This window comes from Geospiza fortis, unplaced genomic scaffold (genome assembly GCF_000277835.1).
Source record: "Geospiza fortis unplaced genomic scaffold, GeoFor_1.0 scaffold64, whole genome shotgun sequence".
NCBI classification, from domain to species: domain Eukaryota; kingdom Metazoa; phylum Chordata; class Aves; order Passeriformes; family Thraupidae; genus Geospiza; species Geospiza fortis.
The window spans coordinates 339,775-366,570 of record NW_005054461.1 but is presented as its reverse complement, the minus strand read 5'-3'; the positions used below and the strand labels follow the sequence as shown (position 1 = coordinate 366,570).

Below are 26,796 nucleotides of genomic sequence, written 5' to 3'. Positions count from 1 at the left end.
GGGCCTCTCTCCCTCTGTCTCTCCTGGGGGGGCTGCCCACCGCCTCCTGGTGCCCCCACCACCCTTCCATCTTGAGGGGTCAGGCCTACCTCTGCCGGGCCACAGGCTTTCCCTCCCCGGCCCAGCTCAAAGCCTGGCAGGGGAGGCCTTGCCTCTTTGCTGGCCGGAAATCAAAGAGAGAGCCCAAGGGAGTGCTCTGCTTCTAACCCCTGTGTTCTCAGAGGCGCATCCACCCTCAGTGGCCAAGCCTGGTGTCAATTTAAAATCTGGACACCAATTGGCCTCTGGCCACTCCATTCCCAGAAAACCTGCTTCCTGTAAACCCACGACACTTCCATACAACAAATGACTACATGACATAAGTAAGGTTTTTCAATGTGTGGTATGTCTCTAGATCCTTTGGAATGCCTGGACACGACACGTCCACAACAATCCTGTCTTCCAAGAGATGTTGTACAGCAATAAGAATGCAAGTTGCAGAAACCCATAAAGAGAAAACAACAACGAAAACTTGGACTGCTTACAAGATATCATGTTAAAAAAAATAAACATAAATGGCAGCTGGACAAAACATACAATTTCCTGGGTTTGCCTCGAAAATGTGATGTACAAGGCAATAAAGTAATTCTGCATAGTGTAAAGAATATAACCTAAAAGCTATGAAAGCTCCTAATATGGAAACTGCATTGTTCTTTTCCTCATTTTGAGATAAAGGAATAGATAATGATGGTGTCAATTGCACAGATTTCCTGTTGCAGCTAAAACTGCTGGCAACTGATCCACACAGCATTCTTCTCTGGGTTTTTTTTCCTCCACTCTTTTTTTTAAGCTTACCCTGGAATTTACACAAGGCTTAAGAAAACCTACTATAGAAACTCCATAATGATGGGAAAAAACCCCAACAAGTGAAAAAAAGAGTTAGGATATACAAATTAAATACCAGGACAAAAGAGCAATTTGCTTTCTTATGCTTGTGTCTCTTATTTCAAAGGAGGCCAAAAGGAAGTCCAAAACATGAAGTTCCATGCTTACAACTTCTGCAGAATCAATCATCATTGGAGCTGATAAATCCCTGCTTATATCACTAAACGCATCTCACTAATATTATTAACTGTACCGATGTTTTCTTGAATTTCATGAAGTTCTAGAAGGACATGAGACTCATGTTTATAGATTTTTTTGATAGTCTGAAAGAAGCAAAATCAGCTTTTTATGAAGCAGTGGCTATAGTGAACTTGATAGTCAACGACGTATAAAAGGTGCATGTTTGGCTGTCAGAGAAATGTTTCCATTTTTTCCCTCCACATATTAAAGAATACTAAAAAAGCATTAAGATCCAATAAAATAATTTTAACTCTGAAGATATTGAGACTTAAGAATTATGAATGCATTAAGCTTTATCTAAATGCTGTTACGTGAACAGAAGGGAATATGTTGCTCCCTGTCATAGGAAACCCTTGTGTTTCTCCACCGCCACTTGCAGGCCAGAAAGGTGGATCATATGAGAGTTCCACAAACTAACCATGAACAGGAGTCAGCATGGGGAAGTAATCCTAGCTCTAAAGTCTTTCAAAAATATCTTAAAAATTTAGTTACAACATTTGATGGCAGGCTTTTAAATAGAGCAACTGAAAAACTGTACCCTCAAACAGTTATAATTAATTGGTTCCTCTTGGAGTAGTTCATCTCTCTTGGACAGTCAGAACACTGGGCCACAGGAGAAGAGGCCCAATGTAGAGGCAAGGTTTAAAATACTATCTACTTTAATGTGGCAAAGGTAGTCTTAACAATAGCAAGTCCATTTTCAGGAGAGACAGGAAGCATCAGGAATATCATTCCCCTTCCATGGGCAAAGCCCCATGGATTTTCTAGAGCAGAATTCCTCTGTTCAGGCTTTTCATGGCAGGAACATGTCTAGGCTACTTTGACTTCTCAAGAAAGATCTGGTTGAAGAGTGCATGTGAATGCTACCTGACAAATACCTGTCATTAAGTGTATTAACTAATTAGGAAAACAAGAAGATTAAAAGTACCAATTGGAACAGTAGCAAATTTTCTTATCCCCAGCAATCTCAAAGTCTCTGCTTTTCTCTTTACATAACAGTGTTTAGATTCCATACATTATTCCACTGCAGAAACAGGCTGAGCTCATCATCCAATGTCATGAGTTAGGAATTGCCACAGCCTGGTGCAAGCATCTCATCACTAGTCTTGCTCACAACCCGAAGTGCCAGCTCAGGGGTAGGCCTCAGTCTAGAAGATGTCTAAATGAGCTCAAATTCATGCTCAATGTCTAAAATGCATAGGGATTATAATTTGTTGGCATTAATTTGTGAATGCTTCCATCTGGTTAATGGATATTTATATAAGGTAGGCATCCCTGTGTTCAAGGGTGCCTTACCTATGGTTTAGGTGCCCAAGGACCTTTTAAAATCTAGACAAAACTGATTCACACAGCAAGACAGTACAAGAAGGTTGGAGAATCAGAACTTGAAATCAGAAATTATTCCAGTGGTCTGAACGTTGGGCTGCACAACCATAACACAGAGGCTGCTCTCACTGAGCAGCATTTGAAACCAGTCATCATGTTTAAATTTAAAAAGGACATTTCTGAGATGTCTCTTTTTTTCTATGTCCATCCAACTTTTTAATACTCAACAAATTTGAATTTCTAAGACCAAATTGTACTTTTTTTTCTTAATTTTACCTTATTGATATAACAGGTTCACTTAAAATTATGTTCAATTCTTGGTTTGGCCTTCAAATTCACATAAGGACATGTTAGAACTATATTAAAATACTTAAGAGCACCTCTTGTGCTGTTTTAGGTAAGATGAGTTCTCTATGACATGGCCAAATTCCATCATGTCAAATTCATGATTGTGTCACATTGCAATTATAAATTATTTATTTCATAAATACATAATGGATTTGCATATTACAATAATAAAAATAAAAGTTAATTACTTCCTAACAATAAGTGAAGAATATGGCAGATTAGTCTTAAACACAACTGGCTCCCTGCAGCAAGGAAATAATAAGAATTTATTCCTTCTCTCATGTTTTCAACAATTCGTGTGGGAAACATTTGGAACTGATACTTGTTCACAGAAAACAGTGGATTGGGCAAAACAATAGTTTAAATTTATGATGTTTACTTGGCACATGCAGAAGAGAGTAGCTCAGAAGTTCTAGGTTTTGGCATCACAGACAGCAAGAAAATAAAATATATCATTTAGTCTACTTACACATTAGTGGTAAAAATGCCATAGATCAAGTCCAGTTCTGGCAGGAAGAAAGTACTCTGAAGTTCATTGTAGTAAAATGGAATTTCTCCAGGGCGAGAGCAGTTCAGACGAGCTTTCATGAAGGTAGTCCAGGTATCCTCCAGCACAAACTTGCCACCAATATCATTTTTGCACACCCGAGCAGCACGAGAGAAAACTGTTTTCCCACAGTCATGTTCCACTGCGTTTTCCCGGAAGAAGAAGTAGGTAAAGTTCCCAATATCATAAGATGACACAAAATTTGGTTCTGAAAATAACAGAAGGAAAGACAATTCACTGCCTTCTTGTGATATATGCACTCATACTAACGTGGAAGTTGGATTTATCTTCAAGCATTATATTTAGATAAACATACTTTTTAATATCCTTTAGGGATGTGGCACCATGATATCTGAATAGACCAGCTCATGTCCAGCTGGGATTATAAGATACATGATCATGATGTTCTGGGGTTGGCTGATTAATTTTTTAATTCTTTTCATAGTAGCAATCATGGCACTGTGTTTTGGATTTATGCTGGAAACAATGCTGGTAATTCAGGGATGTTTTTGTCATTGTTGAGCAACACTTACACAGAGCCAAGGCCTTTTCCTTCTCTAGGAAGCACTATCCCACCAGCACAAAAGCCAGCTGAGCTGCCATCTGGAGTCAAACCACGGCACGTGGCCTGACAGGTTTTGCTCTAGGTGTTTATAGAACAAGACTGTGCTGGGCAACCTTGGCTCAGCTCACTGTATTCCACCATCAAAAGTGTCTCGGAGTTTTCATTCTTCACATAAGGGCACAGTGAATTCTTACAATGTAATTGCTTTATCTTTTAACTCTGTTTCTGCTTTGCCACTGTGCCATTATTCCAGATGAGCAGGATAACAGGTGGTAATTGATGGTGAGTAACAATGCACTCAGGGGCTGTAATTAAAAGAAAAGAGAACTACACAAGAATGTTTGATGGCAAGATAACTGCATTTCAACCCTATCTTGCTTAATGTTGTTGTGAGCATTACAGATTTCTTTTTTCTTGTTTAAAAAATTATTGAAAACTAATAAAAAAATCGATCAAAAACCTGATGGTGATGAAGGAGAAATTAGAGAATATGTAAAAAAAAAATCTGTAAAGCAACAGATGGCAATACTTTTTGAAAGGAAAGAAAAAAAGGAACAGTGGGATACCAAAGACAATAAACATGTGGTCCATTTCCTGTAAGGATTACTAGAACTGAGGAAAGTCCATGACCTTAGAAGAGGCTGACAACTTGACAAGTTCTTAAAGGAAAGATAAACTTGATACACAGATTTGTGAAGAAGAGCCCCACTTGTGCAAGGAACCATTTTGGAACACTGATACCTCTGAAAAACAAGAAAACTTTGGTTTCTCGTTTCCAAATTTTATTCTGAAGTAGAAAAACAAATTTAAAAACTGTTTTAGAAACACCTGTTGTGAGGAAGCATTTCAAATAAAATTAATAGATTAACATTTTTTGACAGCACTATTGTATAGAAAAAGGCTGCTGCAATTCAACGTAAGCATTTTACAGGAGTATCTCAAACCTATCAGAACTTTGGAGGGGCACTAGAAAGGCAAGCAAGCTGGCACTGCCTCCCAGCAGTCCAAACTGACAGAAAACTCTTTTTCAAAGACAGACCAGATCCCAGCTAATGTGGCCTCTTGTGCTGCTTCCATCTCTATCTGCTGTGCTGAGAGTTCCCAGGGCAGGTTTTTTGGCAGCAGTGATTATGAGCTGCCTCAGATGTATGAAGCTGAGCAGATCCAATAGTGCTCTCACTCCTCCCTGTAACTTTCACCCTCTATTTTATGAAGTGCTTCTTTGAGAGCAGTCTGGAACACACCACATTTTTTCCACATTCCGAGCTGCACAGGTATTTTGCTGGCAGATCACAACCCAACAATTTTAAGAACATGTTGGTGTCTTGAGCCTTCCTAAGTTGCATACTATCAGTGTATTTGTATCTTAAAAAAAAAAAGGAATAAAAAAGGCAAAATAGTTGGACAGGACTTATATAATAAGAAATAAAATTACATTGACAATATACAAAGAACCAAACTATTAGTAACGTTAACCCTACTAGAACCTTATCTCTTCATTCCACATCTGTGTAAAACTTTCATTACAATAGGGATTTTTGCTTCAAAGGCTTCAAAAACCGACTGTGTAAATACTCAAAATCAATTTTATCCAACCACACAAAACATTTTGTACAACCATTAAAAAAAGGAGGCCCTGCCTTGCCATGAGGCCTGACGATATGTCTCACTGGAGGCCCACTGATATCTACATTGGCACCACAGAATCTCACTGCAGAGTTAAAAAAACACTATTGGAATCACTCAGCATCAGGAATGATGAAATACAAAAGCAAAACAAACTTCACAAACTATAGGAGTAAAAGTAATATGAAATGCATTCAGAATGTATTCAGGGTTCTTGAAAATCCATGTCAACCTTTCAAAAGACAGTATTTTAAAGTTGCATTGATAATCATAATAGATGTATAAAGAGTACCTAGTACTCATATTTCATGGTTTCAAAACTGAGAAACAATATATACAACTGCAAACACCTACACTTTATTGATTATGAACCAATGAAATTGTGACCTGCTGTTGAAACTTGGGAAAACTGTTTTCGTTTGTATTAAATGTAATAATCTCAGAGTTACCTTAGGGAATTCAGTGGATATGGAAAGGTTATCACGTCAGACTTTGTTTACTTCATTCTCTCTTTGGAAGAAAATGAACAGGGTCACCTCAAAACTTCAAAGGAAAAAGTAGCATCTCAGCTAGGAAAAATCAGTTCTTATGTGTCCAACTATTGTGCCGTGAACTGCTATTTGTTGACATGGAAGCTTTACCATGTAAGTTTTTAATGCAGCAAATGAAGTGAATCTCTTGTTTCATGCTGACTTTGCAAATAGCTCTTGGGAGGGCAAACACATCTCATTTTTGATTTATCACATCAGCACAACAAGTACAAGGATTGTGGTATGTGGCACAATACAGCTAGAATGTCAACCTGTAATGTAAAAAATATTGTATACGACCTCTATGGGTTTTTTTATATACTCAATTTATGGACATGTCAGGCTGACTAGACTTTTCCAAATTAAATGGAACCAGTGTAATCAGGAAAGCAAAAAAATGACTGTGAATGTGACCCAAAACACATCTCCAGTGTACATCACAGAGCAATGCTACACAGAGCACAAGCCCAAGCACTGAAAGCACTGGGTGGCTAGCTAATGCTGCCCCTGGGCAAACACACTACTCTGCTATTTCTGAAGTTTGCTCACTCAGCACAAATCCTGGGAATTTCTACAATTTCCTTCATAAAGCAGTGTGAGCACTGCCCAACAAGGATGCTTCCCCACACACTCTTCTAAGTTACTGCAGAAAAGACAACTCAACCATATGAAGCCAAGATAGTGCTTCAATCAGAAATAATATGATTGCTTTTCTGAAGGTTGGAGAAAAACTTACATTTTCTGGGGAGCACAGTCTCTGTTCTTAATGTGAAAGAACTTAACAGGAAGACACAGTGATTCCCTTTAGAGTATTCACCCTTTCCACCTGCCAAAGGTGTCATGCATAAGCTTATTTCCTGGGCCTTTTTATTTAGTGGTGTGGATACACTCAGAGGGGTAGAGGGATGAGAGGAACTGCACAGGAATTTTTCTGTGGATAGAAATAGGAAACAGGAGCATAAAAGAGCTCCTTGAGAGCATCTGAGATAGTCTTGGCCTCTTCTTGTTGTCTGAACTTAGGAGCAAGAAAGTGCACTTGTGCTCTTCAATCCATATAACTTCACTTCTGAAGCAATCTAACATGGCTTAATTTACATAGTTAGTGGATGCTACTGCTTCCAGAGTTAACCAAATGACAGGAAATTATCTAACTTTCCTTAAGGAGGTAACAGCAATTAACCTTAAGGATTTAAAGGTCCAAAGCCTACTCTAAGCAAGTAAGAGCCTGACTTCCACTGACTGTCCCTGTGAGATGTGACCACTCACATCTGAAGTGCAAGGCATTTGAAGACCCAATCCAAAGTGAAATTAACCCCAGAAATGTTAAAAGAAATCTAAAATATTATTTTTTTCTGATTTAGACACAGATCATATTATATATGTATATATGCACACAATATAAGACACACACACAAAGATATATAAATACATAATATAGTCAAGATCTTAGGAGTCTAGATACTGTTCTAATGTTGAATGACATCTCTCTGGAACTTGTTTACTTGTTCACTGACCTCATTAGATCAATGAATCACACCACACTGTTGATCTCTAAAGACCCATTTCTTCCAAATAATTGTATTCAGCCAAATGCGTAATAGCATTAAATTCTGGAAAGATGCATTTGAGGATTTTTGAATAAACTTCACATTTCAGCTAGAAATGCTCCTCAAAAGGGACACTTAAAGCAATGGAAAGAATTTAAGCTTCAGATGTGCCAGTCTTTATTATTTCCTTTCATCTTATTAACATAATCAAAAAAGTCCAGTTGCAGTTGCATTCTGCCATCTCTGGATATTCATTAAGTATATTCATTTAGTTGTGGCCCTTTGCAGCTGTTGGAAAAAAAAGTACAGACCTTGCATTAGGCTGATCAAGGCATCACTGCTCATGAAGGTTTAGGGACAAATTTTATTCACAGAGTAAAATTTTCCTACAGCATTATATGTCTCAAAAGTAATACACAACTTGTGGTCATCACAGCTATATCCATCCTCAGGAGCTGAACTGTAAAATGTTAAGTCCTGTATGAAACTGCAGGAAATGGTTTATTATTGGCTATTTTTCCTCTGTTTCACAATTACCTATGATGCGTGCTAAAAATGCCAACCTGCCATAGAGTAGCTGTCTACCAATCTATTTTGACTATTTCCTTTGCAATGCCTAAGCTCTCCATGATTTCTTTTACATTCTTTTCCTTTTGCTAAATTGAAAATTTTATAGGTATGGAAGAGCAAGGACAGCAAAATACACTAAAACTGTGTATCCCAGACATTTTTTTCCAATCTTCTCTTATATTGCTGATAGATTTTATAATACAATTCAGCATAAGCATAAAAGTAGATGCTCACTTATTACTTTTTTACTGATGTACTCTAATAAATTCTGAAATGCAATTATTTCTTTTCTGAAAAATTGTTTTCAAATATGGTATTACAAAATTCTTTGTTTTATTTCCTGTTGTTTATTTTAAATAAATCTCCTTCATTTTCAAGTTAAAGTGTTCTTACATCGCATAATACTTTGCAATTTATTATATCATTTTGCTGATCATTTTGCTGGTAAATTTAACCAGTCGCAAACTTAGTCACAGCAGCCATTCTGTACTCTAACCTAATACTTACTGAAGTCCTTGAAAGTCACACCTGGAGTTCAGTGGATTTTGTCACCCATATTCACAGGACAGACACCTTGCAAAGCCGTGTATTCAAGGGCAGGAGGCTAAGTGTGAAAAATACATAGGGGTTTCATTAATTCACTCAAAGCCTCTAGAAATTTGGAGTATGGGGATCTATCAAAAGATCCAGAAGTTTGGATGGTTACTTAAAATTGAATCCAGAATTCCAGACACAGAGGAATCTAGTGTTCTTTAAGGAGATTTTGCCAACCAGCTGCTATGGTATGGAAAGAAAACCCAATTATAATGGCTTACCCATTTCTCTCCAAATATTTTCACTGCCAATTTTTTTTTTCTTTTCTCTGTTCTAGTTTTTCAGGGAAGGAGACAAGTAAATGACTTCCCCTGCAGACTTGTTCATTTGGTTTGCATGGCCAAGCTTTGGTGGGGGGGCTACAGGGGTGGCTTCCATGGGAAGCTGCCAGAAGCCTCCCTCATGTCCAGCTCTGCCAACCACTGGCAGCTCCAACAGATGGACACGCCACTGCCAAGGCTAGGCCAATTAGAAATAGGGGTAATGCCTCTGTGATTACAGATTTAAGAAGGAAGAAGAGTTATTGTGCCGTTGTAGTTGTGGCCACAGAAGAGAGGAGTCGAAGAGTGTGAGAGAAGCAGCCCTGTGGACACCAAGGTCACTGGAGAAGGACGGGCAGGAGGTGCTCCAGGAGCCAGAGCTGAGATTCCCCTCCAGCTAGAGGTGAAGACTGTGGTGAAGCAGCTGTGCCCCTGCAGCCCATGGAGTTCCATGGGGATACAGAGATCCACCTGCAGCCTGTGGAAGAGCCCCATGCTGGAGCAGGTGGATACCTGAGAGGAGGCTGCGACCCCATGGAAGGTCCATGGAAAGAGGGGCCCATGCTGGAGCAGCCTGTCCTTGAAGAACCATACCCTGTGGAAGAGTGACCAAAACTGCAGCAGTTTGTGGAGGACTGTTGCTTGTGGGGTGGACTCGCGCTGAAGAAGTTCATGGAGAACTGTCTCCCATTGGAAGGACCCTACAGCGCAGCAGGGAAATGACCTCTCTCCCTGAGCAGGGGGAGAAGCCATGGGTGATGAACTGGCCATAACCCCCATTCCCTGTGCTGCTGGGGTAGGAGGTAGAGCTGGGAAGGAGGGAGGCATGGGAGGGAAGGTGGAGAGTTTTAAGGTTTTATTTTACTTCTCATCCTGCTCTGATTTTGTTAGCAATAAATTCAATTAATGTCTCTAATTTGAGCCTGTTTAGCCCATGATGATATTTGGTGAGTGATCTCTCCCCGTCCTTAACTCATGAACCCTTTGTTATATTTTCTCTCCCCATCCAGCTGTGGAGGGGAGTGACAGAGAGGTTTTGTTGGTGAGTGCCTGGAATACAGACAGCATCAACCCATTCCAACCTGCTCCTCTTTTTCTTTTTTCTCTTTTTTTTTCCTCACAATAAAAAGCAAACCAATTTCATAATTATCCTCTTCCCCCTTCACCTTAAGGCTTGGTATGTCTGCTGTTGAAATTCCATCTCTATCTCCAATATTTCTGTAACAGAATCACACAGAATCAGAGAATGAGTCAGGTTAGAAGGGTCATCTCACTCAGCCTCCCTGCTCAAGTCAGGTCATCCTAAAGTATATTGGTCAGGATTCTGTCCGGGCTGTTCTTGAATATCCCCAGTGAATGAAACTCCACAACCTCTCTGGGTCGTGTGTTCCAGTGCACAGTTACTCACACAGTAAAGACATCATTCCTCATATTCAGGTAACCTTTCAGTACCCTCCTTTCTTTGATAAATGCTGGTTTTCATGTGTTCATGTTCCCTGAAATTTGAAATTTTCCACCTTCCCCTGACTGAGATGCATTTCAGTCCTAAGTTCTTTCATTCTCTCTGGGTCACTGTGTATCACAGTTGGGTGCATTAATGAGGGTCACACTCCTGTTGTGCCTCTCTGCAGTTGGGAACAGATTATCTGCTTGCAGCAGGGTCCTCCTTCCTCATTCAGCCTCTCTGATTGGCACCTGACATAAGCAGGCTAGATGAGATACAAAAGACCAAGCTCTGTCCTCAGTAACCTCCTCGTGTTTTTAATAAATGGTAGGTGGACCTTGCTGTTTTACCTAGGGTAGAAAAGAACTAAAAATATCCTAACTCTACAGGTAGTGATTGTTGTCTACCATTTCAAACAGGTAAGGAAATGCTATGAAGGTGTTTTGTAATAACTTAGTCTGGCACAGGAAAGAAGAAATTAGGGGAGGCACCTCCACCTCCCACCAGCTTATGGCTCTCCTACTCTGTCACTGCCATCGGGGAGAAGATATATGAATTTGAAATAAAAAACACAGCTTAACTGCTAAATTTTTTCCTCTGGTAACTGCTCCAGTGAAGAAACCTAAGGAGAGGTTTCAAAACCAGCAGGTATTTTCTCTCCTATTTTAGGATACTGGCAAAAATGATTATATACACAAAAGAAAAGAACAAACCTTATGGGTGGCAGAGTCAAAGAAATGTAATTATTTATCTTCTTGCAAAATAAGCAAAACTGGCAGAATATGCTTTGCATATTTTCAGTCAGGACTCTTATCTGAAAGAGTACATTGCACATTCAAGCACACACTGGTTTTGAGTTACATGAAATATTACATAATAAAGAAAAGTTTGCACTAGGTAATTACAAGGCTTTTCATTAAAACCCAGAAAAATGACAGGATAACACTGAATTATTATAGCAATTTCCATTAATCCTTAAAAACAAAATTGAAAGAATTAATTTTTATTCTTAGATCATAAATTCTCTCTACACATCCGACTAGTAGCAAAAGTTATAATAAAAATCTGCTAACAAACAATAATAGGCACTGAATCAGAGCTGTATTAAATCCCACTAGCCAAACCACCTTTTTAAGAATTTTACTCTTGCTATTACTTGTGAAGAGTAAAAGTATCTGCTCTGGATTAATAATCTTTTTATTAGTGTTTTTAAGAAAGTGATCTCAGAAGAACCACTTCAGTAAGATTATCTAATAACCAAATGCTTAGGAGAGCAAGAGGAAAAATGGTAATATTATGTCTACCACTAAAGCAGAACAATCCAAACATTCATCTCCTTAGATGGAAAGGCTTCTCATTTGGAAGAGATTGTTTTATTTTATTTTTAAATTTTATTTTATTTTATTTTTATTTTATTGCTACATCTGATCCAGGATTAAATTTTAATCATCTATCAACTGCCCACTGATGAAATGTTGTGACATTTAGAACACTGGTTTTATTTATTTAATGTGTTCCAATAGCATCTACCCTTGCATGTATAGGGTAAAGAAAACAGCTGAAATAATTTCAAGATAGTTGGAGACCCATGCAACTGTAAGGACAGGCATTTGACAGATTATGAAACCAAATGTTGTAGTGTTTCTTTGCATGATGGAACAGACAGGGATCTCCTTTTCTTTTTTTTTTAATGTTTTGCCCTTTTATTGGCTGAGGGAAGCAAACAGACATTATAGACTAAGGCCAACTTTCACACTGCGGTATCAGATAACATTTAGTGATTTAAAGAGGTGTATTGAAAGGAGAAATACCTTTACTAACTGTAAATGTTGGACTACAGAAAAGGTTTCTAAGTTTAAACACTGAAGGCTTTTTATTGTCAATCTGGACGCACTGCAACTGTGGACCGCAAATATAACTATTACATTTACTTCTCTTCTCTAGAGAAAACTGTGACAAATTCTGCCCCTGCTGCACTTTGCAGATCAACTCTACAGTAAAGTCTAATTAGAAGCATACTACATCAACTCCAGATATTATTTAAACATTGTTACACTGACAGCTTAAAGACACTGAAACAGACAGCATGCCAGCTTAATGAAAGAATATTTTTTTTTTAATCATTTAATAATGTCCAAAGCAGACTGGTAAAGGCAGACTATTCTTCTTATGAAACACTACAAGGGAAATTTTAAAACATTCCAGCAACATGTTGCCCTTTACTGACCTGAGCAGCTGGCTGAAGCTCAGGGTCTTGCTGACTGCTTTGGTCAGGAGAAGAAATCAGTGGGAGAGATATTTGCTTTAGACATAGCCTTCAATGTGTGCTCTATCACCCAAATTGTTTCTCTGAAGCACAGAAACACTTGAACGTGGATTCAGAGAGACAGGGTAGGCAGCAGAACAGGACACCTTACAGAATAAATTACTGGTAAGCAGTCTTTCCACTTCCTTCATCTGTTTGTGCATATATACATATTCATGGCAGTAACTTCAGGCATTCCATTTTCCTTTACATAGGAAAAGTGATGGCCAAAATATGACATCATGGGAAGGAGAGTTTGGTTCTCTATTTCACATTTGCAGGTTTACTATTCTGCAGGCAGTAGGGCTGTTGGATGGGGAGAGAGCTGGTTTGCAGCTCTCTTTAACTCCTCTGGGTGATCGTGTTCCCTTTGAGAATAGTGATGTAGGTGCAAAGTGCCAACAGGGCTGGCAGGAGGATCGCACAGGGGCTGTCTCTCCCTGTATTGTTACTCGATAAACTCCTTGTGGCAGGCCCCACCCCCCCCGACCAAGTTCTAACACAGTGGCCTGATGCTTCAGTGGCATCTCATCGAGCAGAATTTCTGCATGGTTACAACTGTAGTCAAAAAACTGCTCCTTGCCTTTGGGCCAGCTGTATATGATGTTCTCTACAGGAGCACCAGGAAGACAAAAATAGCGCTGATTAACACAACACCAATTTCTTTTCCTAGAATCAGAGGGAAGCTCTGAAGTAAAAAAAAAAAAAAAAAAAGGAATGGGTGATCTTATTCAGAGATATTCAAGAGGTGAATAATTACTACTGTAAATCTTAAAAGAGACTAATTTCAATAAGTACCACCAGATGCTTCTTCCCTCCATAAATGAAGACAACATGACAATGCACACTCTAAAATTTTCCAAAACAGGAAAAACTTTAGGGAAGTGTGCAGATATCTGTAACATTTGGTGAACAGTCATTTCTGCCAATAAAAATTTTCAAACCAGACAAAACTCAGGGAGTTAAATCCTGAAGCATGTTGTCTCGCAGGTGACCAAACTATGTTCACAGAGCCTCAAAGATGGCTCTACAATTACTAGCTCCAGTCAGAAATAGGGTTTCTGTGTTGGCAGCGCTGCTGTGCTGTCCATCTAACTTTTTGGATTTGTGCGTGTTCAAAATCTTTGTGCTTCACACTAATTTACATTTTCCCTTCAGTTATGTTCTCTCAGCATACTTCTGTAGCTTAATTTAACACATATGCTGAATAATTAATACTTCTAACTGAACTAACAAATTCTTTGTCCCCCCAGATAACTGAGTCTTGAGTGCATCAAGAAAATCGTATTTCATATGATTTCTCTATAACCTTCTAATATTAAGCAACTGATCATAATGATGCTCAGTGAATAGCTGCTAACTTGTGTACTTGGCTCATGTGGATTGCTTCCAGGCCTATCAAGCCCCCAGTAGAAGGCAGGATCCAACAATAAACAAATGACTCTGGGTGAACCAGAACAAACAGGGAACTTGGGTCAACAATGTAAATGTATTTTATTTGGTGAAATCTGTGATTCCAGAGGCTGAAATCACATCATGGTGATATGGGATCTCACCCAAGCTACCTGACACATCAGCTCCATTTTTCCCTCCAACGCTGTATATCATTGTTCCTGTGATTACAGACCTTCTGACAAGATTAGGAACAAGTTTTCTCCTGTGATTCAGAGCTTTGCAAGTCAAGATCCTTCACCAAAAGGTACAGTGAACAACAAGAGCAGACTGCCTCAGCATATAGGCATGTCCTTTTTGCCTGCCTGATGAGATTGAAGATCTCCGAATTTGCTGTGCTAGCCACTAAAATCAACAATGTCTTTACTGCATAGCAATAAAGCACAGAACAAGAAAATCAGCTGTGTTTCAGAGTACAAACATCACCCCCAGAGATGACTTGATTTGGTCCAATACGATTCACAGAGCAGAAAATCTAAGTGAGAAAAAACAGGGTGCTTCTGAGGAAAACTTAGAATTGGAAACACTGACAGATGCATGAACATGAGCACCTCAAATGAGGCTGAATTACAGTAACTGTGAGCTACTGATGCATAACAGATATTGACTAGGGAGCTTCCATTCTTGTTGATGCCTTACTTTTCTTGCAGGATTATCGATCTGTGTTACTTTCTCAGTGAAAGCAGCAAAATCTTCCCTTCAATCCAAGCACTGAAAAACTAAAGCAGCTTCTTGGCACTGAATCATAAAAGCACGCAAATTGACATAAAAGCAGATGAATCCCCAAGCCAAGAAGATGAATCCCTTACTCCTTGCTACCCAAGAAAATAGTAACCCCTCCCTTTAATACAGTTGACTGGGCTGCTTTCAGGCTTTTATTGGACTTACTTTATCTGTCTCCAATTACAAAACTCATCTTGTTCTTCCTCCTCAAAGATAAAAGCTACAGTTTCCTGGTAACTTAATTATAAACAGTTTTGAGTCAGAAGAATGAACTCTAACGGAGAATGTATAAGTACATCTGAAGCTTTTAATAGACAAAATGTGAATACAGTGAATATGATTAATTAGAGAAACCTAGAGGGAATTTTAGCATGCCTTTGGCATAAAAATATCCAGTTAAGCTGCAAATTCTGTGTGAAGACCTTTTCCCCTTTGACAAAAGCACACAGGTGTGGCACAGCAATTAGTTCCAATACCAAGCTGAGTGGACAAAGGGTGCATGACCAGGGATATACATACAATGACTTCATTTTTCCCCTCACTTCTTTTGCACTGCTATAATTGTTATGTTGCACACAATTTAGGACTTTTTTTGTTGTTGATAATTAACATTCTCAAATCATCCAGCCTTTAGAAAAGGTCACAAATTTCTGCTAGCTACCTCTGATGGGTTCAGTGTTCAAATAAAATATGCCAGTCGTATAACCACAATTTAGCATTCACATTATATGAGAACGGATATTTTCAAAATAAAATCTGTTACTTGTAGCTGACCAAATGTTCTGAAGCTAGAAGGATTTTTATTTATATTTAATTTCCAACATGAGACTAATCCCATCATAACATGAAATGTAGTGTAGGAATAGTGACTGTTGTGTCACATAACATGCATTATGATTTTTATTTTTTTTCTTCTGGAACAGGCATGGGCAAACTATAATATCCATAATTTCACACTTTATGTTTAATAATATTTTTCATTTTAGAAGAATCTGCTTCCTTTTTTTTGTAATAAACAAAATGGCAACTCGGTCTGTCACATCCCAGGACCCCAGGAATCCGTGCCTGTTTGCAGCTTCTCCCAGCTGGAAACTGTCATCATGTGATTAACATCCATGAAACAAAATTGACTGCTAAACACAATTTTATGATATGTTTTGTAAACTATTCCCTATCCTTTAGCTATAATAAGTGTCAAAAATGTCAGTCTGACACCTAAACAGCCTGAAAGCTGAACTTTTTCTGCTTGTCAAGGCTGGTACCTGCAGGGAAAGCCAGAATAATTCAGTCCAATCTAAACTGTGTATTTTCTGCCTTATGTTTTTGAGAGACTCAGAAAAGAATGCTCAATGCAAGCTGCTGCTCAAAGCTGACTCAGCTTTGCCATGTAAGAGCACTGTACGTGCATCTCATCCCTGTGCCTGCAAAAATGGCATGTGTTTAAGGGCACATCTACAACCTTCAGCTATATTAACTAAATTCCATAGTACTTATACTAGTAAAAGAATATATTAAAAAAGCAAAGTAACTTTAAAGTTAAATAGGCAATACTCCAAAAACATTCAGATTCTCAGAATGGAATTTCAATACCATGATTACGATGAACATGAGTTAAAAAGAGGAATCTCACAGTCCATCAGCACTCACCATTCAGCCACTTGGAGTTGTACTGGGCAGTTCGGAGAGGAGGAAGGGCCCCCAGACTTCGATAAATAGCAGGATCCCTTCCTGGAAAATCCATGGCTGTAGCAGCATATAATTCTCCACTGGAAGTGAGAAGAGCAGTGGAATTGTGCTGGGGACTGTAGGGACAACGAGCCATGCCACTGATTTGGTCATGTATCTCTGTCAAGTTGCTTAACTGTAAAACAATTAGAAAAAGGGATTAAAATTACCTGAAAATTATCATTTCAGCCAAGCTGCATCAATCTGAGCAAAATCCTATGACAAACACCTGTTATCTACTTTATTTTTGTGTGTAGCCAACCTCTACATCAATCTGAAATTGTCTCTTTAGAAAGTCTTATTGTAGTGTTGTCGGATCTCACTTTTGCCATTTTGATATGTAAAGCACACATGTCAGTCATTATCCACCATACCTAAATGTTTTCTATTAGAAGGGGCTCAAAAATTAGTTACCTCTGCAAAGACTGTTATTATGAAAAATAAAACCAGACCTGATAGCCAGAATCAATACAGTATCCACCATAGCAGACAACAACAAAAAAATTCATTATTTGTTTTGTCAATGTGTTTTAGGAAAAAAAAATCTCACATGAAAAATGAGAGTAAGAAAAGGAGCTTTCCAACTCAGCAGAATCAACTCTGATTTAGTAGCCCAAACACTTTCAGCCACAAACCACAGCATGATGTTAATAGGCTATTTGAAAATAAAGGTGTGCAATGGGTCTAAATATAATAAATCTGCCAGTGAGTTTTTTAGTAATATAGCTATTCTTTGTATTTAAGTGATTCTCTCCTCCTGAAACAAATAGGCAGCCTAGTGCAAACAGTGACATTTTTATACTTATTATGACTATTACTGATGCTACAATTAGGCTTATTTTGAACATAAAAAGACAGATCTCAGTCAAGATTTCTCATTCTCACCAGTCAGAAATCACTAATACAAGTACTCTCATTTCTCCAGAACTACATACACACAGTATGCAGCTACCCAACCACATTTGATAACTATTGATGCCAATCAAACCTGACAGAGGCAGAAGTCTTATAAACACATAAGGTTCATAAAAATTGGCATGTAGGAGGAACTACTATTCCTCCCACAGCTGAAGAAAAGAGTGCAAAAAGAGATTGGTTAGCTCTCCTATTTGGCCTGCCAGCAGCTAAATCAGCCTTTTGCAGATCAGCTCACCTATCAATACCCAAACAGTCAGCTCTCAGCCACAACATGCTCTGCCTTTTAATCTGCTCAGAGCAGGGACTCCAGCTTGTGGGGTAAAATATTTTAACTCTTACTGTGCGATTGGTGCAGATTGGAGTGAACGCGTTGGTTCCACAGGTAAAGAGATGGTTGCCTCCAACAAGAAGCACTCGAATATAGTTCTGGCATTCCTCCTGCCACGCAGAAAACAAAGAATATATTCAGGGATACTGCAGAGTACAGAGGAGACTAATAACACTTTGCTTTCCTTGGTTATTTAGCCACACAGGAAATTTTAGGTAAACAAGGCTTAAGCATACCTGAGTTAGCAATTAAAATTTGCACAGATTTCTTATTCACACACATGCATCCATCAACCTTTCTGAAAAGTTCTTAATAGGATAAAAATAAACCCCTCTAGTACTGAAGATTTCCTCTCAGGATATATTTCAAAGACTTAGCTAAATTTTGAACTGATAGTTCAGATAGATGATCTGATAAATGCTGACTTAAAAAATACAGTACTGTCTCAGGAGATCAGATGTTGACTTCAACGACAGATTAGGCCAAGAAAGGAAGTTGTGAGGAAAACAGGGGCAAGAACAGGTTTTCAGTAACAAAACTATAGTAAGACTAGTAAAAATAAAATTCTTGCGATGTTCTGATGTGGATTTGTTACCACTAATTTCGTAATTTACCCTGCTTTATTAGAAGCGTCTCATTTCCTGTAAATTCAAAGTTTCTCAAAAAATTACATTACCACAATACAAAGATGCTCATTCTGAGGAATAATTTGACATGTTTTTTACCCCATTAGGATGGATGAAGGTTTTGTGATGTTCATATCTCTCATTTCAGGAGCTAGAAATCAACAGCAATGTCTACGGTTCATTCAAACTGAAAGCTTTGTCCTGCAATACTAAAAATCTCCCAGAACTGTATGAGAAAAAATTTAAACACTTCTCTTGAAAAAAAATCAATGTCTGTATCCAATAAAATGATCAACAGTATGTTCGGAGAAAATAAAGTTTCCTGGAAACTTACATTTGAATGCTCTCTAGCATTCACCACAAGATAGTCTCATAAAAAGTCTGGAAAAAACCTTGTGAAAATACAGTTATGCAATTCTAGCCGATATTAAGTGAAATCATGTAAGTAAATCCATACAAGAGTAATAGAATAGAAGTCCCATTATCTGGCCTACAGTTTTATTAAATGGATTGCTTGTTTATCTTGAAAATAGACTCTCATCCTGGAAGACAACAAATATAATCCTAAATAAATTGAACAGGCACAAAATAGACTGCAAAAGAAGATGGAGAAAATACTTTAAAGGTCTCTGAGAAAACTTCTACAATTTATCTTCTATACCTTTCCTCATAAAAGTCAAGTTAAAAATAAATTTTAAAAAATCCTGTAAAATCTCAGGAAAGAAACTACCTCTTGGAAAAAATACCTCCCAAACCCACATTTGCTTTAGTTTCTTGTGAAAAAGTAGCTTTTCAATGCTTCTCTTTGAGTCTTTAAGGGCAAGGGACAAATAGCTTAGAAGTAAGATTTGATTCCTATTGGGTAAAAAAAATACGATGCTTTTATATTGAACTTTATAAACTGGCATCTTAATATTCTTTAAACCACAATGAAGCTAATACACAACCATACAACTGAGTTGGACAATGCAACAAGCCATTAAAAAAGTAGTCATTTCACAGCTTGGCGGTGTTGGTAGTTTTGGCAGTTTCCTTATCAGACTGCTTTAACTCCATCACTTAAAAAAAAAACACCAAAAATTAGAAGGTAACTTTTTGGGGGATTATTTTTGGTCTTTTCATTGGAAGACTGTTCAAGGAGGTTCCCAGAATGTAAAACAGTAATTTATTCATTGGTCTATTTCCATTCTGCCCTTTGCAACAAGGCATGGAATGTACGTGTAGGAAAAATAAGTGGGTTCTGACATTACAACCCATCCAACCTCTCCTCTTCATGTTCCAGATCTCCCTGAAATAGTGTCATTTCCAAATTACTTGCACACTGTTCACCCACTCATTTTGTTCAAAAATAATGCTAATTTCTTAAACTCTGGCATTCTTGGGAATCACAAGATTCTTTCTTTAATGTTTCCAAGTCCTGTGCCAGCTAGACAACAATCCATATTGCAACCAGGCAAATAAGATATCTCATATGGAATTCTTGTTGGGATCACAGCGCAAAAAATGGAAAATGGAATTATATATTTTTTTAATTGGCTACTTTACTAATTTGAAAAAATATCCACATTAATGCAAAAGAAAATTTTAAAAAATTGGTCGTGAATAAAACTATCACCACCCAAAAACATACAGAAAAAGGACTTCACTATTTAGTCATTTGATTTGTTCAGAGATACTTTTCTCGCTCTGAAGTCAAGTTTGGCTGTACTGGTTCACTTCTGACACATGCAAAAATGAGATTCATGTTGTAGAAGTGGCAAAGGACTTCAAACCAAAGGATATTTTAGGTCGGGGGTGGCGTTAGGTTTGGTAGCCATCTTTTATGTAGTCTTATTCTGCAGTTCATTTCAACCTCTATGTCGTATACTTTCCTATTTGCCTATAAAAATATATCTGAAATAAAGAAATACATTTAGAAAGTACTTTCTACTTTTGTATCAGCATATCTGAAACAAAATATGACTATTAGAAACAATTCAGAACCCAAGCAGGCAGGGTAGTTACTTAAGACTACCTTGCCAAGGTCAATCTGACTGCAAGATAATTATCCTCTAACAGCAATATTTCTTGTATAGGTTAACATTTTAAACATATCTGCATTTAATTTTTAAATACTTTTATTGAAGGTTCAGATACTTACACACCTAGCCATTAGAATCTTAAATAAGCAAGAGATGGGACTTAATTTCAATTAGCATTATTATTTTTAACCTCTCATTGGTTTGGCATTCTCAACAAGTGCATTTATATTTTTTCTTTCTAACATTCTCTACCCAAGTCACAGTATGAATAGGCAAATTTATTCTCTTAATCTTGTCTGGTGTTTTAGATTCCTACATGCTAATGCACGCTGGCCACAGGGACAAAATTTTGCATGGCTCACTCTTGGAGCTACTAGCTATTTTAGGCAAAAGCCTAAATTGGTAGATAAATGTCTGAAGTCTGAGTAACAAACATCAGCCTTCAAAAGTCAAGTGCGCATTACACTGTCAAATGTGACAGATGTCCCTGTATATTTTCCCCTTCAGCTCTTTTCCCTCCTTGGTTTCTAAAGCATAAACCTCAGAACAACTGATAACAGCCACAGGCAAAAATTCCGTGCAGCTTCTTTCTCAAGAACAAAAAAAGGAGTGTGTTTCACTGACCATTATCTCAAAACTACTTGAGTTGCTTCAGGGTTCAAAGCTACCTTCTGGTTTCAGGGCATTCACTCCATCAGTTAAAGCGACTTTCAAGCCATGAGTTCAGGTTTTGCCACCTGAACTTATTGCCCTCGAGCTGCTCTGTGGCCAGCAGAGCTTCTACAGAAATCAGGATCTGAATGAATAACCTACCCACAGCCATCCCTGCAATCCTCATCTCTCCTCTGCCACAGTCTAGGCTGGCCTGAACATTTTGACTCCAGTCTTTCCTGTGTCTTCCTACAGTTACATGTGTCTGCCCTCAAATCTGAATTCACCTGAGAAATGCTACAGAAATGCAACCCCCAGCAACTCTGCAATTTGGGCTGCATTTATTTATACAACAGGCAAGCAATCAAGTTTTCCTGATAACAGTAACTGGAATTGTGTTTGCAGAGACTTCCTATGAAGAGGGACAATGCAGGACTGGAATGAATTCCTCCTGATATGAAAACTCCCAGTTTTTCCAAGGGAAGGCTCTGTATGCATCTCCTTCTGCAGAGAGTATAGTGACCTTGCTTTAGTCTTGGAAATAAGGCAATAAAAGACAAACATAATTTGGCTATCTTTTCTCTGGTCATGAATTTATCTTTCCTTTTAACCTTGACCACATCGGTGAAATCAGAAGAGGCATGAAAAGTTCAAAAAGACAGTTGAAGTTCCAGCTGGGTAGGTTTTCTCAGACAGTATCTCTGCATTCTCCAGCAACTCCCATATGAAGCTTTCAGGCCACAAAGTTTGCACACAAAAAATAAAAAAAAATTAAAAAAAAAATCCCCAACCCAAATGGTAACAATAGGAAGAGAACTATTTACTCTCAGGATTTCTTTTGAATGTAATGAAGCATAAAGACTAAACCCCTCTTCTAGATTGTGAATGAGGAACATGGCTATAGGTATAAATGAAATCTCTAGACAAGTAATAACAATACCAAGAAACAATCGCAGAGGTCATTATTTGAATCACATATATACCATTTTACAGCAACAGCTTAACTTCCAATCATCATCTCTTCAAAAGAGTATGATGAGCATAAATGAAACTCTGCAGGAACGAAAAACTACACTAAGGGCCATTTTTAAATGTGTATCCCCAGTGTTGTGTATTTCTCCTAACAAAATTATTTAGTAGCAACAGATGCCTTACACTGCTGAATAGAATGTGTGATAACAGTGTTGTCAACACATTATTCCAAAATACACTGCTATAGCCTCGAATTTATAATTACTTCCATCCATTAAGTTAGATCACCGTCACTGCACTATGACTTTCAGACAAGTTGAATGCTATGCTCACAGCCTTAAACTTGGAAAATCACTGTGAAACAAAGCCATATATGTTGAGTTACACATAGCATTCCTACCAGAATAGTTTCTACTGTACATGCACCTTGATCAATGCATTGTGACATTCTCTATTGACACACGAGCATATTCCCTTACTTCCAAGTGTTGTCATATGAAAGCTAAGGATAAAGGCTTGAGGGATATATTGAAGCATAAATTTCCTAGGGAAAAATAACAACCTAGAAAATTAAACATTTCCTTAACATACGAGGTTCCAAAAGTCCTTTCTTTTCTATATCTCACAGTGTAACATGGCCCTCCTTCAGAAGTGAGGCCATTCTTCCTCAGAAGTTTATCTCAGAAGTACAATCATATACTGCAGTTTTATTTTCTAGCACTTAGCAAAAAAGGAGCTGGAAATTCACTGTTTAATGGGAGAAATGTAAAAGTCAGTGATTAGCTAACTATGCAGAAGAGATTCCTCCTCTACTAGATGATAGAGCTGTTGGAATATGTTTTGAAGTTTGGGAATTTTTTGAGTTTTGCACAACAATAATGTATGCAACACATTCTACTGAGTAAAAGTGTGCTCTTTTGCAGTTATCACTTTTGGTTGTGTTCTCCCTTTATGTTATAGTTGAATTAACTTTAATCACTAAACAGTATAAAATTAAAAACATAGATTGCATGCAATTCTGATTGCTTTTATAATTAATTTGATAACCAGCTTCAGGTTGGCACAGCCAAAGGTGCCATCTTCGCATTACATTTTCCTGTACTGAGTAATAGAAATTGCAGTTGGCCAGATAAAGAATTGGTTTTAAGTACAAAATACATCAAGTTCAATGTCTGAGAAGTTTGTGCATTTAGTATTATTTTCTTCATAGTACTAGTAGATGGGAAATAAAAAAGTTAATAAAATTGCATCTTAAACACAGGGATATAAACTGAGAATTTTACAAAGTTATTACACAGTTATTCAGGATTTACAGCAGAGAAAATGAAGTGAGAATAGAGTTCACTACATATGACATGCATATGTTTAACCTTGGTGTCAAAACAGTAAATTGTTGGAAGCTAAAGTTCATGGCCATTTCAGACAGGAATCATGTGACTCTATCTCTCACCCCGGACTCCCTATATTTTTCTTTATTTCTTTGCTTACACGTCAGTGGCAGACACTTCTATGTCTCTCTTCAGAAAGGGAGACAGCAAAAATGCATAAGGTAGGGATTTATACACTGAATTACATCTGCTATTAACAAAATATTTTTATTAAAGCAGAACAGCTGTCTCGTGCTTACCTTTGATTTGCCTTTACTGTAACAGGCTCTTTTAGTAGCTTCATCACATTGCCACTCCACTGCCTGCAACCAAAAGGAATTTGTTAGAAATGCAGGTAACGCAGAAATGTAAGCCTCTGAGCTCTCCGAGCCCATGTTTGTGTTATGTGCTTCAGAGATACTGATGATTAGCTATGGATGATCCTATCCATAAATGCCTCTTAAGAGTTTTCTCCCTAGAAATGTAGCTTTGTTGTTGAAGTTTTTCATTATTTTAATCCAAAAGGAAGCTGGCCAGCATTATGATTCACTGTACCAACTACTACAGCAGAAACAACCACAGTTACATTTCTACTACTTAGCCTTTTTTTTGTTGTTGTCATTGTGAGTTTTATGAAGGCATGTAGACAGAGGAACATACAGTAAGGCTGAACTTCTTTCTCCAACAGAGTTGGGCTGCATAACCACAGCACCTGAGGTGAGCTCTGCTGAGAAATCTTGCTGGATGGGAAAATGTGCCCTATTGCACTTTTTGGAGTATTTATCTCAAGCATCAAATGGAGATTTTAGTCTCTAAAAGTATGACTGCAGCACTAATCAGAAGCACTAAAACATCCATTCAGAGAAAGAAGCCATGGGCAGAGACATAGAAGACAACAGTGAAACAGTGCACTGCAGAGCAGAAGCAATTTATCCTCATTTTTTGAGCTGTCTCACTGCTTCAAGAGATTTATGCCAGGACTGTAAAGCCTAGTCTGCATTACTACAGTTTCACTGTATGAGTTAATCCATATCTAACATTCAGCAGCTATGACTGACAAACTTTGCTGTTCAGTGGAGCAGGTTGCATGGTGTTAATGTGCCAATACGTGTACATATTTGAATGCCTGTATATGCCTGTGTAGTCAAAGTGCATTTTAAATCAGGCTGCATTCTTGCACCTCAACAGTGCACATCCACATGTTCCTTCGATAAAAATGCCACAAAGCACTTTTTATCAAGAAGAATTGAGATTTCTGAAGCAACCACTGCTGCCTAATTACTGAAACCATAGCCTTTTCATTTTTATTTACCAGGAGATAATGAAAGACCATTGATCCAGATTTAATATAGAAAATATTTTTACCTGTCTTTTAATTGAGACTGTATTAATAGCAAGCAGGCTTTCTATTTAATAATAGGATGAAAGCCTGTTTAAATTAAGGGGGAAAATACCTTCAGTGTATTTGTGTTTCAGCAAGAATGAGTGTTTTTCACTTCAAGAAGAAAAAAAAAGCTACTTGTGAAAAATAATGTAATTACTTCTCTTCCTCCATCATAAACCTTCCTATTTACAGCATTTGCTTTTGCAATGCTAAATGAGTATGGTGTACAAGGGAATATATTGAAAACTTCTGGAAGAATCCACTTGTGAATGACCCTAGAATTTATAACAAACCATATCTAGCAGCATGAAAGAAATCTCATACTGAGCTAGATAAAAAAGCAGCAATGACCTAACTCTTTTGACTCAGTAATGCAAAAAGCAATTCACATCTCTAACAGAGATCATAGGATGACCAACTGAATCCCTAATCAATCCATTAGGGCACATTGAACCTCCATGTTGTAAGGCACAAGCGCTGAATATGTTATCTCTGAACAACACAAAAAATTTCAAATGCCTGGAGAAACACAAGAGTTAGTTACCAGGAGGAGGTCAGAGTAGAAAGAGAGTGAAATATGGGTACTTAAAAGGAAGGTTTGAAAGAAAGTTCTTGCCAAAACTGAACCGAGAAAAACATGTCAGGCACGAACAGAAGGAAAAAAGATTGCATTAAATACAAAATGTTTATCATAAATCAATTTTCAGTGACAAAACACCCAGCTTTCAATTGGCTCTAGGTCCACAGTAAAAGTAATTTGAAGGAGAAGTATGTGAAATATTAAAACATTATGTAATATTTCTGGACATCATAGTTAACAGCACATACAGGAACCCAAACAGAACTGCTACAACTAGATATAAATATATTTGCTTGCAAGTTAACCAAATGGCCAACTCTCTGGGAAAGCCCTAGTCATGAAAACACCTGCTAAAAAGGAGTAATACTATGTGGACAAGAAATGAATGCAGACACACCAGTGACAAAGCAAAGTGCCCTCTTTGAAACCAAGTGTACTCATAGTCCTATAGCCCTTGGTTCCACTGCTAGAGGAGATAATAATAGAGGAGACTGCAAATGAAATACAGAACAACGGCATCTGAAGAGAGCTGGGTAGTTCATTCTGTTGTACTTTGGTCCCTAAGGCTCCCACATAGTTCAGTAATACAGTCAAACATTTCTACATTGAGCTTGCTTTCTTTTTACCTTCTAATATTTAGGAAATTCTGGGGAGTTTCCCACAAAATGAAAATTTAGATATTCAACACAGTGTAATGCTTCTATACAGGAGGAAGACAGGTAGAAAACTCTTTAAGATAAATGTCATTTCAATGTGGGAAAAAAATGAGAAAAATGTGTCCTGAATCTTCAGCACACAAAGAAAAAACAAAATGTCCCAAAAGAATAATAACAATGTGGGTTTTGCCATTAAAAGATTACGACTTGAAAATTGTCATTCTGAAAGATCAGATGGACACATATGAATTGCATTATTCTAGAAAGCAAGTGCAAAACCATGTTTACAGATATTACTGTTACCCACTGCTTCCCTTAAATTGACATATTCTCCTGCTTAATACTGATTGATGAGATTTCCATGAAGTTCAGAGGAGGCGTGCAGATATGACATGCAAGCCACGTTGGATATGTGATTCACTACAAAGATCTATACAGCTAAGGTTTATCCTATATTAGGATACTTTTTTTTCTATTTTTCTTAATGAGAACCTTCAATTTTCACATTCAAATTACAACCTGCAGTATTCAGTGTGCTGGTTTTAATTAATGTTATAATTCTACTTAAGCAAGCAACAAAGTTCATTGAACCAAATTACAGACACTCAGATTTGTTCTCTCTGGGGA

At 37.8% G+C, this 26,796-nt stretch overlaps 1 protein-coding gene across 2 annotated transcripts in view; it reads right to left on the bottom strand.

Annotated features, from left to right (window-relative positions):
• The window catches only part of SEMA5A (semaphorin 5A), a 313,297-nt gene that overhangs the window by 120,491 nt on the left and 166,010 nt on the right, over positions 1–26,796 (bottom strand). For both annotated transcript variants that reach the window (XM_031062762.1, XM_031062763.1), the window contains 4 exons: positions 23,810–23,872; positions 17,924–18,022; positions 16,589–16,802; positions 3,248–3,533 (listed from right to left, as the gene is read on the bottom strand). In XM_031062762.1, coding sequence (XP_030918622.1) covers positions 3,248–3,533; positions 16,589–16,802; positions 17,924–18,022; positions 23,810–23,872 — 662 coding nt within the window. The remainder of the gene's footprint in view (positions 1–3,247; positions 3,534–16,588; positions 16,803–17,923; positions 18,023–23,809; positions 23,873–26,796) is intronic.